Raw genomic sequence first — 14,463 nt, 5'->3', positions numbered from 1 at the left:
GGTGAGCGCCCTGAGGATGGGGTTGAGTGCCCAGAGGATGAGGGTGAGTGCCCAGAGGATGAGGGTGAGTGCCCAGAGGATGAGGGTGAGTGCCCTGAGGGTGAGTGCCCTGAGGATGAGGGTGAGTGCCCTGAGGATGAGGGTGAGTGCCCTGAGGATGAGGGTGAGTGCCCAGAGGATGGGGGTGAGTGCCCTGAGGGTGAGGGTGAGTGCCCTGAGGATGGGGGTGAGTGCCCTGAGGGTGAGGGTGAGTGCCCGGAGGATGAGGGTGAGTGCCCTGAGGATGAGGGTGAGTGCTCTGAGGATGAGGGTGAGTGCCCTGAGGATGAGTGTGAGTGCCCTGAGGATGAGGGTGAGTGCTCTGAGGATGAGGGTGAGTGCCCTGAGGATGAGGGTGAGTCCCCTGAGGATGAGGGTGAGTCCCCTGAGGATGAGGGTGAGCGCCCTGAGGATGGGGTTGAGTGCCCTGAGGATGAGGGTGAGTGCCCAGAGGATGAGGGTGAGTGCCCAGAGGATGAGGGTGAGTGCCCTGAGGGTGAGTGCCCTGAGGGTGAGTGCCCTGAGGATGAGGGTGAGTGCCCAGAGGATGAGGGTGAGTGCCCAGAGGATGAGGGTGAGTGCCCTGAGGGTGAGTGCCCTGAGGATGAGGGTGAGTGCCCTGAGGATGAGGGTGAGTGCTCTGAGGATGAGGGTGAGTGCCCTGAGGATGAGGGTGAGTGCTCTGAGGATGAGGGTGAGTGCCCTGAGGATGAGGGTGAGTGCCCTGAGGATGAGGGTGAGGCAGCTGGGGAGCGGGTGCAAGATGGGGGGTGCACTGGGGTGGGAGGGCAGCTCTGATAGGGTAAAATGCAAGGAGGGTTGTGGTGTGAGGACAGGAAGAATGGATTTGATAGTCTCAGCAGCCGTGAACCCCCTCAGTGGACCTTGAGACGTCACACACAAACACGCAAAGAAAGGGGGTCATGATGAAAATCCTTAAACTTGTGACTTGTAGTTGGCTCAGAACGCGATGCCATGTTCATTGGCCTAAAAAAGATCTCCCCAGACATTGGCGTGTCAGTTTACACATTGTCCCTGCCCACCTACACCCCTCCCTTTCACTGAGGGTCTCCCTGGTGCTCACCTACACCTGTCCAGCAAGGGCCTCTGTGCTTTCCGACCCCCTGCTGGGGCTGCACTGACCCCTTCCTTGCCCCCCCCTGCCCTCAGCAGACTCTTCCCCGCCTTGTTCCTTTCCTGCCACCCCCTCTCTCTCCTTCCATCTCTCCCACCCTCCTCTTCCTCTCCCTCTCTGGCCTGTCCTGTCCTCTCTTTCCTGCCCCTCCAGTAAGGTGTCTCTTGTCCTTCTCTCCCCTGCAGTGGAGCGCCATCTGCAGGAGAGCACACAGTTTGGCGTTGAAGGGACCAGTGTCTTCCTGGAGTGTCAGCCGCGCTCCCCCCAGGCCTCCGTCAAGTGGCTGCTGCAGAGAGAGGGCTCCTCCCAAAGGAAGGTGGTAGGTGCCATTTTTATTTACCTTTTCTTAAATCAGGCCAGACTGAGCCCCTGGGAACCTGCTCCTCATCCCCCTCACAGGGCATGCTGGCACTGGTCCTTGTGGGCGGTGCCCCCCAGAGCCCCCCATGTACACCCCCAGTGGCAGGGTCGAGTGATTTGGGTGAAGGTGCACAGAAAGTGTTGGGTGGGGCGCATTGACAGCACTCATTGGCGTGTCACTTTTCACATTGTCTCTGTAGAGGAAGCATCGCCAAAGCACCCCCGCTCTATAACCACGAAGAGGTACTGAAAGCAGGTGCATGAACCCACTGGCTTGCCTTCTGGGCCCACCTCAGCAGGGCACGCTGCTAGCTCTGAGACCAGGGTGGCTTCAGCAACAATTATTTGATAGCCACTGGCAGGAACAGGTTCTCGGATTGTGAAAAACATTAATGGCCGGAATAAACAGGTTCCAAGGCCCAGTGAGAAGCGTTAGGCATTGCCCAGTGGCTCCCAGCTAAGGGTGGGCAGAGTTGAGGGAGTACCACTGCACGGAATTCTGCGGAATTGGAAAAAAAAACTCTGTGAACTCCGTCTCATCCCCATTAATAAAACAGAATCCTCACATACCCTTGATAAAACAACAAGTAACTCCATCTTTACATGCAAAATGCATATAGTCATTTTACAAAAGTGAAAATGAAAATATAGCACGCAGCGAGAGAGGTAATGAATTTGGGATCCCCCCTAACCTAGGGAGAGAACCAAGCAAATGCCTTGAACACAAAGAGCACATCTTGCTGAACGATTCGGTGATGGCCCCCTCCTCCTAGGACCACCCCAAGCACAGTTATGGGCAAGAATACAATCCCAACCAAAGGCCCTCAAAGCATTATGGGGCGAGATTCTAGAGGGTAGTGAATAATATAGTATCAAATATCAAAACCCTCCTCAAGGGGCAGGCTCGTAGGCTCAGCTGAGAGCTAATACTCCCCAGTAAACCCATGGACTGTGGGCATGTGTGAGAACTGGGGTCACCAGTTCCACGGGGTAGCTTGGCGCGAGCAGGTAGGCACCCGAAAGCTTAGGTGTAAAGTGACCATACAGCACACACACCCACTGAGACAGGAAACGCACACAATAACTGACACCACACCAGCTGGTCTATTAAAATCAATAGACTTTTATCTAGAATGAAATCAGAGCTGGCAAATCACTCAGGGTAATCGATTAATCAATGCAGCTTCAACTCATTAGACCATATTTCATTAAAGGAGCAAAGTGAACATTTCATTAAACAGGTTTCAAGGGCAATTATCATAAGGACCTCTTTTGAACATAACCTCGGCATTGGTCTAAATGAGGTCAATATAACAGTATGGCTACCTGTCTCTTCGGCTCCAACGGGAGCCCTTGCGGTTATTTCCTCGGTGGGGGGGGGGGGGCTCTCGTTCTCCTCAGAGCCCTCCGGCAGTGTTGTTTACTGTTCCCGGGCGTTCCGTGAATTCTGTGGCTCGGGAACCAATCAGGAGGCTGGCAAGGATGGGCCCGGCCACAGCGGCCAAAAGCGGGGCAGCCGATGGGGTGCGCGCCAGCTGGGACCAATTGCTGCGTGGCGTTTGGCGGGGACGAAGTCCGTGACGACGCCTCCGTCACGTGATAGGAGTGATACCGGGGCTTCGGGCCTAGCGTGGCCTTCCCTTCAGCTTCAGGTAACTGCAGCGGGGTGGCAGTTACGGCGGATCCGCCTGGCAGGTGCTAGGGGTCGCGGCGGGGAATCCAAGCCTCCAGCCCTCGCAAGCCCAGCGTAGGCCTCTCCAGCACCGCGGCGGCCCTCCACTTGCCCCGGTGGCCGCAGCAGACGCAGACAGCAGCGGCACTCCACAGAGGAGGGTGCTGGGCTGTGGCGGGGGTGAGTGGGTCTCCGACTTCTGCAACAACCGGGCAGGGGCCTGCGGCGGTGAGTGTAAGACCCGACGAATCGCTTCACAGGGGGCAGCGCGCTAAGAGGGACACAGCGCTTCTCCGTACGCAGCACTTGTTGATGACAGCAGCGCCCACAGCGTTCAGGCCAGCAGCAGTTCTGGGGGGTCACAGTCTTGGCAGCACAGCGCTCAGGAATCACAGCGCTTAGACAGTTCTTAGGGTTCCGGCGCTTCTCAGGAGCACAGCGGGAGAGCGCTTGGAAGGCAGTTTAGTTCAGGTAGTTTAGGCAGTACAGGCCACAAAACTGTGGCAGGACATCACCGGGGAGGGCACAGGTTGAGCCGGGGAGCGCGTGGAGGATACAGCGCCAATACCTGGTTGATCCCCAGTAGTCCTTCGTGTCAATAGATGTTCTCCTTGGTGCCTGATGGCTTCTGCGCCCTTCTCAGGGGGTTCCTTGGGGGATTAGGTGAAAAGGGGGGTTGAGTTGGTGGCTGGAGGACAGGCTGGTTCCTGTAGCTCACAGCAGGTGGATCCCTGGGTTCCCCTCACGCTGGGCCAGATCAGTGGATTTGGTTAGAGTCCCTTACTCAACTTGGAAGGCAGCGCCTCGGCCCTGTCACCCCCAGTGGTATAGGTTCCCCCCTAGCCCTACCGGCTAAGACTCCTGCGTAGGTTCCCTCAGGTCATTGATGCCCCAACTGACTAAAAGTTTTCCCTCCTTTCCTTAAGTATTCCTAGGTCAGGTGACCACTCTCTAAGGCGGCAAAAGAAGACCCCTCCCCTATTCCGGAAGGTTCCAGGAGCTTTCACAGTCTAGCTATGGGCAGAGAAGGCGGGCTGGTGTTGCAACAGTATCTTAAGGTCCCAGCCAGCTCCTGGCTACTAGGGTGCTCCTAAAAAGACCACTCCACAGTAGCAGGGGCCTGTGGCAGCCATGTTGGTAGGAGAGAGCACCTGCACCTTAGCACTGATTAGCAATGGGAAGGCGCTCGGAGACCCAGGTCCAACAAAAAAAGGTGGTGGAAAAAAACAAGGCAAGGGCGAAAAAAAAGGGAAAGACCACCCTAGGGCTGACAGGTCTAACAGCATGGAAACGTAGAGGCGTTTAGCATTTTTGGCTATGGTGAACAGGTCTATGCAGGGCTCCCCAGTGGTGGAAGTATGGGAGCTGGACTTGGGGGTGGAGTTCTCACTCATAGATTTGTTGAGGCATCCTGCTGAGCAGGTTTGCAAAGTTGTTGTCCACCCCAGGTATGTGTTGTATAGGGAGATGGACCTTGTGGTGACTCTCCCACGATAACTGAAGGGAGTGTGTGCGCGGTCGTGTTCCTGCAGGTAAAACATGGCGGTTGTGTTGTCCGTCCAGACAAGACCTATCTTGTATGACTGAGGAGGTGGAAGGCGCTGAGGGCTAATTGTAACACCATCAACTCCAGATGATTGATGTTGAGATCGGGTGTCCCCACACCTGGTACGGTCAAGTCTTGCAAGTGTGCCCCCCCAACCAGTCAGGGGGGTGTCTGGGGTGATGGTCACTTGGAGAATTGGGTCCAGGAAGGGCTGTCGCTGCAGCAGATTGCTGGCATTCCACCGCTGCAGAGAGCGATGAGGTGTGTGAAACATGTACGACTGTTTACACTTTCACAAATCGCTCGTGATTTCACAGGCAAACAAGACAAGAAGCACATGATGGACAGACGGTCCTCAAAACGCGTTCGATTATATTCCAACCACTTTCCACAAGCCACTACTTTAAATGAGGACGGTCCTTCTCTCCAGCCCATGCAGAGCATGTCTTCTATTAGAACATGTGAAGTGAAAAGAATCTTATAACGCGCAACTAAGCCCGAAGGCATCAAGGCGCCTAACAGAAAAACCATAAAGCAAATAAACAGTAACTACGGGTACGCCCGTGCTGCTCTGAGGAAACATCGCGAACCTGTAAGGCCCGGCTTGTAACTTGCGTTGTTGCAGATTCTGAAGCGCCCTGCTCTCCTTCCGAGACAGTCGTGGGGTACTGTAATAAACAATTCCATAATATGGAGCACACATACACAGACTCTTTTTGAGGGGGTGGCAGGAGCGGGAAATGTATACAATTTAAGGTGGAATCTTTGTACTGGTGCATTGTGGGTATCTGCGATGTGATCATGAATCATTTGCAGCGTGCACGAAACCTAATACTTGTCGAGAAACAAGTTGTAATTTTGGAAACCTAGAAATACATGCTAGGACCGTGCGCACCGTATGAGTGTATAACACTATACGCTGTACACCAAATGTTACACGTACTGCCTTCCGTATCCATCGAGTATTTTGAACAAAGGATCATTTGGATCAAGGTTTGCGTCGCCATCGTGCCATGCGAAGGGATGCAAGGCCTCCTCGTGTGACCCTGCACAGCTTGATACATCTTGAGTAACTCAAGGTAGCACAATCGCTGCCTTGCGTTGCTCTGCCGCAGGGAGGCGTCCTATGGGTGGAGCGCGGTCGTTCCCACCCATCCACCCATGGATTTTGGTGCATTTACCATCAGTGGTAGACCTGGGAATGGGTCAGTATGCTCCGCCTCCACGGGTGAGGCATAACGAGGATAAATATCATGGTGCAAAGGTGCATGAGTTGGCGCTAGGCCTGCAAACGTGCAGCAGTGCTAGGAAAGGACAGGAACGCGCTGTCATATGTTAAATAGGGCGCAGTTCTACCCTTTCTCGGAGCACAGCCAGGTGGCTTGCTCGGCTGCGCTGAGTGAAAGAGTGATACATGTGCCCCAAGTTGTTTAATACGGACTGCAGTTCATGGCTTTTAACCTCACCAGAGATAAGGCGGGAGTAGAGAGTTGCCGGCCTCACTGCGGAGTGTGAAACCTCTGTGCACGTGTTAGAAGTCGATGTTTTATTGACCAGAGTAGAAGCAAAGGGTGTTTCAAGGGTCTCCATCCAGAGTGAAGAGTGTTGGAAGAGTAAAGGGGGGTTCCAGAGGGTTCTCACAGCACTGAGCTAGGAGGGACTAAAGCAGAGGAGGATGCAGGTGGTGATGGTGGTGGGACTGGTAGATGGGTCTCTAACGGGTGAGTAGCGCGCTCTACAAATTACTTGATTGATTGATTGAGAGTCCCTACGGCATGAAGTGAATAGTAAAGTCGAGTGGTTTTCCCAGCACTTTGGCGACACTGCGAGACGTGCATCTGGTACGCTTCCAATGATAGCAGTTTGCGGCAGCCCTCCTCGTTCTCCTTCAGTCTCTTTGCATTGTGCCGTGTCGCTCATTGTACCTCTGCCATGCAATGTCTGAACCTCCTCTTTCTTTTCTAGATCGGGCGAGAGAAGGTGTTGGTGAAGACGAGCCATGGTATCCTGCTAAAGTCCGTGCTAAAGAACGATACCGGCCTGTACCACTGCGTAGCCACCGAGAACCGCTTCAAACACACGGTGGCTCGCATTCGACTGCGGGTTCTAGATCGATACCTGGTGGACATGGCCTCGATGGACCTAGCCTCTATGGAAGACCTTCCGCCAGATGGGCAGCCGCTGCCCCGGTCCTCTGCTCCGTCCCTGGCGAGGGGTCTGCCGGAGGGGTTCGAAGAGCCAGAACTGCAGGTCATCAACCAGTACTGTGAGAGCTACTGGCAGCAGCTCAGCCACGCGCCCCGGCCTAAACGAATGGGTGAACTCTCGTCAGAGTCGCTGGCACCAGACCCTGGCACTGGGTGACCACGCAGAAGGGCAGCGATTCCCACATACGAGTGCCTAGCCTTTCCCTTGCAGCCAGCGGTGCCTTGTGCGACGCCTCCTCGTCAGACCGTATCCAGGGGGCAGGGTGGGCTGTTTGCTGGGGAGGGAAAGGAATTGGCCAACATTTTAACTACTGGAATGAGACAAGCGAGTTTTGTTGTGGGAGCTGAATTCACGGTGTGTGTGTCGGGATGTGGTGTAGAAAGGTAAGGGTGTTTTTCTGCGCATACATTGCAGCACTGCTACTAACTATGGGTTGCTTTGGGCTTTGGCGTCCCAGACTGTAATCCGATGATGAACTAGCGCTGTGGTCCATGCAGCGGTTTTTGGGAGGATCCTGGCTGGATGGTTGCTATCGGCGCTTGTGTGGAACGAGAGGGGTTCCTGGGGGTTGCGTGGACACTGGTTGGCGCTAGGCCACAAAGCGGGCCACGTATTTATGTTTGGCTTCCACAAACATCTCTCTGTCGTCATTGGCACTACTATGGTCAAGGGCAGGATTAGGGGTCCACAGGCGATAGGACAAGATCATTGCCTTCTTGGGGGGGCTCATGGTAGCATAGCCAGTCATGGGCGTGGTGTGGGCCGTGTGCATAGTGGGGAGCTTCATGGCTAGCGCGTCATGGCCATTAGGAGACCATGGTGGCGATCATGAATGTGTGGGGGCTTGAGCGCAGTGTGAGTCTTGGCTCCGGTGGTGGGCAGCTGGGTATACTTGGGGGGGCATTGCCAAGATCCCTCAAATAAACCTTGAGGCGCTGCCAGAGTCATATCCAATAATCTTAGCTGAGGTTGGAGAGTTTGGCTTACGCTGGAGGAAGGGCTTAGCAGCCCTGAGTATAGAGGGGCCATGATCGAGTGGTGGCCTCGGTGAGGAGGGAATGATGTGGTGGAATGCAGAAGAGGACCACACATAAGGCTAGACTCTGTGGGCATCGCTAGGGGTCATAGTTAGAGTAACGGCCATAGACACAGACCCCACTATAGCAGTTGGTGAGTTTCCGGGAAGGGTGGGACGCCATGAGTATGGTGAGCTTGACACAATGATCAGGGTTCAAGGATATGCCTTGGCTTCAGACGGCTGCTATGTTGTAGAGGGGGGCTGTAACTATGGGTTCAGGATAGGATTAGCAGTCGGGGTAGAGTGGGTAGCTAAGGGTATGTTGCGGGTCCACGGTGATGGGTGCCGGGCAATCTATATGCTTGAGGGTTAGTTACAGTTTTAATTAGGGATACCGGGATACTGACTTGAAACAATTCCCTGCGTCCTGGTTGGGCGGGCATTGATAGCTCTGATTTACGCTTGGTCGTACCTCTGGATTATAATAATTTGACGTCACTGATATAGGTTGGGGTTGGGGGAGGGTCTATTTAGGTTGCACTGGGGACCATGGATGTGTGTTGGAGTTAGATGGAGAAAAAGTTCATACTTTTGTTTGTTTTAAAGGGTAATAATTGCCTTTTGAATTCAATTGTGGAAAAGTAATTCCTTTAAGAGTTAGAGGCAGCTGATACTGATTAGGTGTTTGGGACTGGGTAGGATTTTGGAAATGGGGTGAATAATTTGGTTTTGGCTTTGTTAAATGTTGGAGGATCAGTTGATTTACATTGTATGGTATTGATTACCACGGTCTGGTTTGGGGCTGGTAAAGGCGGGGGCCAGGGTATAGGGTAGGGCGGTGTATTGTCATTTTATTGTACAGGTTTCGGTCACTTTAGGGGGGAGTTGGCCTTCAACAGGTTAGAAGAATGTGAGCACACACAAGGTTGACATTGGGTTGCAGTTTCTTTCTGCTGTAGGTTAGCTGCTGGAAGGCTTTGTACTTCTTTGAGGCCAAACATGGCACTGGGGTGTAGGTAGGTGGTGTCTCGATGCTGGGTTTTGTGTCCCCTGGGATTTGTATTTGTCGTTTGTCTTGTAATGAATTACTTGGACGTGGAGACGCTGAGCTGGCGATGAGAATGGTTTGTCTGCATTTGAAAGTGGCTTTGAGAGCCTGGCTTCTCTTTCTTTGAGGTGCTGTGCTGGGCATTGGGGGCTTTCAGTGTTATTAAGTATTCATTTGGGGAAGTGTTACTCATATGGGCCAAACGTTTTGTTGTCATTCGATGCTTGTTAGAACCTTTGGTTGGCAAAAGAGGAGAGGTTGGTTGTTTCTTTCTTCAAGGGGATATTTGTACCTCTGTGCAGGGCACAGGTTTGCTTGGCTTCAGCCTGTTTGGGGGACTTGTAGTTGTCTGAGAACAAACAGTGAAGCAGCAGGGTTTTGTTTCAGCGGAGTGTGTGATTGTAGTCTCGTGTTGAGGTGGTCTTTGAGAGTCAATCCATGGATTTAGTTTGGGATGGGGAGGAGGATTGCTTTGAAGAGTGCATTAATGTATCTGTGTTGAGGTTGCCTTTGACGTAAACATGTGGTTTTGGCTTTGTGCTGAGGTTGTCTTTCAGAGCACTGCTTTGAGGTAGGGAAGGGGCCGGGGCACGGATATCTGGGCTTAGGTTACCTTTGGAGCCAAAGCTTTGTGTTGAGGCGTTTGTAAGGAGGTATTTACAGATGAGGAAGTGATTTCAGAAGCCTAAGATTAGGGGATGGTGTTGACAGGAGTGGTTTCGCATGCATTGGTATTTAGGTGGTCTCTAAGACGGTGCAGCATTGTGTATTTGTCTTTGACAACACAGCTTGCCGAGGGGCTACAGTGGTTGACAACTAAGGAGACCCCCATAAGAAGTTCCACCATTCGTGAGTCACTACTGCAGTGATTACATCTGCAGGAAGCAACAGAATTCTGTCCACGTTTTTCACCCTGGTGACGATGGCCATAAAAGAGGGACTTTAGAGTCCACGGCCAGGGCACACTTCACTGCCTCCATGATTCACGTCGAAGCAGACTCTCCAAGAGCGCCATCCTTCCATCCATCGGGGGGCATATTTGTGAGGTCTCCTCCTTGGTTCTACTGCTCATGCCCAGAGCATGGGGTTTGAGCCGGGATGGCCACTCTGACCTTGAGCACGCCCTGAAGGCCACGCCGCCTCTTCTCGTCTGGAATCATTTGTGAGGCTGAGCTTGGAACCCCCTTTGCCCCCAATGGATTCCTTCATGATGTTTATTCAAACAAAGAAGGAATTCCCAGGAAGAGAGATGTTCTCATGGGGTTCAATGAGACTAGGGCTGGGCCCATCGTTCCCTCTAAAACGCTCTGTATATCAAGCGACGATCAACGGTGCGTTGCGTGAAGCCACATCTTGATGCTGATTTTTGGGCACCTCTGGTCCGGAGTCTTGAGCATCTCATATACGTACAGTGAACACATCTGGTCACTGCAAGAAGTCCTGCACCCGCTGCCACTGTGATGACGGAGCCATCGACATCGAGTAAGCTGGTGATGCCTGCAGATCACCCCAACCTGGCACCCGACCATTAATGGAATTACAAGACCAATGGAACACGAAACAACACGCCACAGCAGGAGACATCTTTGCTGCCAGGATCGACCTAACCGACTCCAAAGGAAGTGGTGCAGATCAAGAGTCCTTGCTCAGCTGCAACTTTACACTCCAGGGATGCTGACATCACATCCAGCTGCCCTCTGCTCTTGGAAGTGGTTGGGGCCATTATTTAGATTGAGAACTCTCCTTCGAGAGTCCTTGACCTGAACACAATCTTGGACTGATATGCAAATGACCAGGCGTCTTGTGGGTACCAGGGAAGGGCCCTCATCTGCCACCCCTCAAAGACTGAGGGTGTTTCTACTGTGGTGAAGTACTCGCATGCCACTACATCTTACGCTCTCTTCACTCAGGGCTCTCAAGGCTCGGAGGCGCCTTCCCTACTATCCAGGCCTTGGCACCGGGGCTTCGATTTACTATGATTCTGTGTGAACTTTGTGGCTCATCCCCGACACAAAATCACTTCCGGCACTTACTAAGCCACACTAAGTCACTTTGCATGGTTTAGTAAATACAAGGTAACGCAAACCTTGTGTTACTGTGTGTCTGGCAGGTGTTACATGGGTGGTGCTTGGGCGCTCCCATCCAGCCACCCAGGTATTTTGATGCAAACACAGATTAAAAAAATACTTGTAAACATGGGTTTGAGCCCAAATGGTGCGCCTCCCTGACGGGCGCCTCAAGGAGAAATATCTTGATTTCTCTTTGTTATTCTTCTTTCGAGAGGAATGTGCCTCTAAAGATTGTTTTTGTGCAGGAAATTGTATCTTATCCTTGGACATATCGCTCCAGTTATTCGCTACCTCAGTCCTGATCTTGCCTTTCTCTCCATTTAAGGTCAACTCACTCATCTTCAGCACCTCCGACGACTCCCTCAAAACGAATGATGCTCTTGCCAATGCTTTCCACAAACAAATATGTCACCCTTGAAGTATGCGACAGCTTGCAAATCTGTAAAGGCGGCATGCATTAATGCATTATTTGGTGAAAAAACACAGTTATCTGTACTTTTTGCACGGTCCTGAGTACTGTAACTCCTCGTACATTGTTCAGTCCGATGGTAAAAGAGAATATCTCTGGCTTCCTTGTTGGGTGCCGGACGACACAGGCGCTGTGACCGAAGCACCCACTGCCTTCCAGCAAATTGATGTACACAACATTCGGCCTGCAAGCAATGCTGTGTCTTTCTACCACTCGACACCAAAGATGGACCTCACCACAAACTGTGTGCACAACAAACAGTTGCCAATGAGTGCAAGGGCTCTGAATGGAGCTACGCGCTCCCGTGGGAGGTTTCGCCGCGGCATACGTCTGCATGCATGCAGTTATCGTTACAGAGTTCCCTGTTCCACGGTAGATGCTTCCCACTCACACAGAGTTACACCGCAGTCTCCGGTCTCAGCGTGCAGCACGAACGTAGACTGCGGCAATGGTGACACTGAACCCCACAGCTCAGGGGCCAACATAGCAAGTGTCGACAAGACATCCCAACGGGTTACTCTGTCTTCCAGTAGTGAGGCAGTCAGCTCCCTCAGGAATGAAGAGGGCTCCCCAAGTCAAAGACACCCTGCTCTGCCCCTGGGACATGTGCTACAGCTTGGCCACTGCCCCACTCGCAGCATCTGGAACAGACCAGACTCCGAAGGAAGACCCTTCATGGACCAAGCCAGGAACCACGACACAGAAGTAGCAGGAAGGCAGCAACTCGCGCGTTTGGAGATCCCCTTCACAAAATGCAGTGAAGGCATAATACATTCCAGTAGAAAGTACGCCTTGCGAGAAAAGAGAATCCAAGGTGCTCGGACCGGTAGGCGACGCGGGATACGTCTATGCGCAGTAGGAGGTCCAGCGGGTTGATGGGGCTTCAGAAGTAGGAAATAACTCACACCTTGGTTTGTAAGGGTGGACGGTGGGTGGGTGGGTGGGAATTGGAGATGTCCAAACCTTTAGCTAGCACTGAGACACATTTAGCTAGCACTGGGACACCTTTAGCTAGCACTGGGACACCTCATTGAGGTAACTACGCAATTTATAAAATGCGTTAATATTACGTAGCACAAGCGCTCCACCAGCAGCTGGACACAGCCTCAGCGCACGGTGGACCTGGACAGCCACACACACCCTGCTCGTCCACAGAGCACTGGAGGTGATCTTCACACTCCTAGTACCGTCCAGGTACAGTCTCCTCCTCCTCAGGTGATCGCGCACACAGCACGACAACGCCTCCCCATTCACTCAGGCAGCTCCACCTACAGCTGCCACCATGCGTCCTTCTCTGCACTTGTTGGCTCAGTCGGTGTGTGTGATCCTTGGTGAATCTAGTCATTCCAGCTGCTAAAACCAGATAAGAGCTAGTCACAAGGCCACAGCTGGGAGGCCAGGTGCCTACCCTAACAGAAAGCTCTTCAAAGCTCTACGTTAGTCCATGAACCCACGCTTGAGGTGTGTCTGACGGCATATCACCGGTTGGGGGTTGTACGGCTGCTGAGGGGACATTTTTGGATTAACATTTTAGATGATACAGCTTGGAGCTGGCAATATTTTAGTAGAGGTTTGTTGTGTTTATGTGTTTTTGAGGTGTGATCCCGAAGTCCACAACTGTGCATTGTGGTCTTTGAGGGCACAGCTTCGGGTTGAGGTGTTGTATGGTACGGCTTTGCTGCTTGTCTTGGGATAGGTTGGTAGGTTGTTGTTCTTGTTGTTGTTTAGATGTTATTGTTAATTAGCACTTGCAGGACTCTGCTTTGGGTTTGGAGCTGAGTTTGCTGATTGAAGCCATTCCCTGAGTGCTGGTTCTCAGAAGGCGCTGCTCTGGCTTGTAGCAGCTCCATGTCGGCAGCATGTAGTTGTAGATCCCATGCTTCACACGTTCCAATGTCGGCAGCATGTAGTTGTATGTCGGCAGCATGTATTTGTAGATCCCATGCTTTGCATGCTCCATGTCGGCAGCATGTAGTTGTAGGTCCCATGCTTCGCACGCACCATGTCGGCAGCATGTAGTTGTAGATCCCATGCTTCGCCCGCTCCATGTCGGCAGCATGTAGTTGTATGTCGGCAGCATGTAGTTGTAGATCCCATGCTTCGCCCGCTCCATGTCGGCAGCATGTAGTTGTATGTCGGCAGCATGTAGTTGTAGATCCCCTGCTTTGCATGCTCCATGTCGGCAGCATGTAGTTGTAGATCCCATGCTTTGTACGCTCCATGTCGGCAGCATGTAGTTGTAGATCTCATGCTTCGCACGCTCCATGTCGGCAGCATGTAGTTGTAGATCTCATGCTTCGCACGCTCCATGTCGGCAGCATGTAGTTGTAGATCCCATGCTTCGCACGCTCCATGTCGGCAGCATGTAGTTGTAGATCCCATGCTTCGCACACTCCATGTCGGCAGCATGTAGTTGTAGATCCCATGCTTTGCATGCTCCATGTCGGCAGCATGTAGTTGTAGGTCCCATGCTTCGCACGCTCCATGTCGGCAGCATGTAGTTGTAGATCCCATGCTTCGCCCGCTCCATGTCGGCAGCATGTAGTTGTATGTCGGCAGCATGTAGTTGTAGATCCCATGCTTCGCCCGCTCCATGTCGGCAGCATGTAGTTGTATGTCGGCAGCATGTAGTTGTAGATCCCCTGCTTTGCATGCTCCATGTCGGCAGCATGTAGTTGTAGATCCCATGCTTTGTACGCTCCATGTCGGCAGCATGTAGTTGTAGATCTCATGCTTCGCACGCTCCATGTCGGCAGCATGTAGTTGTAGATCTCATGCTTCGCACGCTCCATGTCAGCAGCATGTAGTTGTAGATCCCATGCTTCGCACGCTCCATGTCGGCAGCATGTAGTTGTAGATCCCATGCTTCGCACACTCCATGTCGGCAGCATGTAGTTGT

At 52.6% G+C, this 14,463-nt stretch overlaps 1 protein-coding gene across 1 annotated transcript in view; it reads left to right on the top strand.

Moving 5' to 3' along the window:
* Positions 1-12,488, top strand: part of LOC144785725 (semaphorin-3F-like) — a 472,039-nt gene extending 459,551 nt beyond the window's left edge. The window contains exons 17-18 of the mRNA XM_078664515.1: positions 1,360-1,493; positions 6,718-12,488. Of these exons, the coding sequence (XP_078520641.1) occupies positions 1,360-1,493; positions 6,718-7,116 (533 nt within the window). The 3' untranslated portion in view covers positions 7,117-12,488. The remainder of the gene's footprint in view (positions 1-1,359; positions 1,494-6,717) is intronic.
* Positions 12,489-14,463: the final 1,975 nt, after the last annotated feature.

This window comes from Lissotriton helveticus, chromosome 10 (genome assembly GCF_964261635.1).
Source record: "Lissotriton helveticus chromosome 10, aLisHel1.1, whole genome shotgun sequence".
Classification (NCBI taxonomy): domain Eukaryota; kingdom Metazoa; phylum Chordata; class Amphibia; order Caudata; family Salamandridae; genus Lissotriton; species Lissotriton helveticus.
The sequence above is the reverse complement of the archived record's forward strand: the minus strand, read 5'-3'. Positions and strand labels throughout refer to the sequence as shown.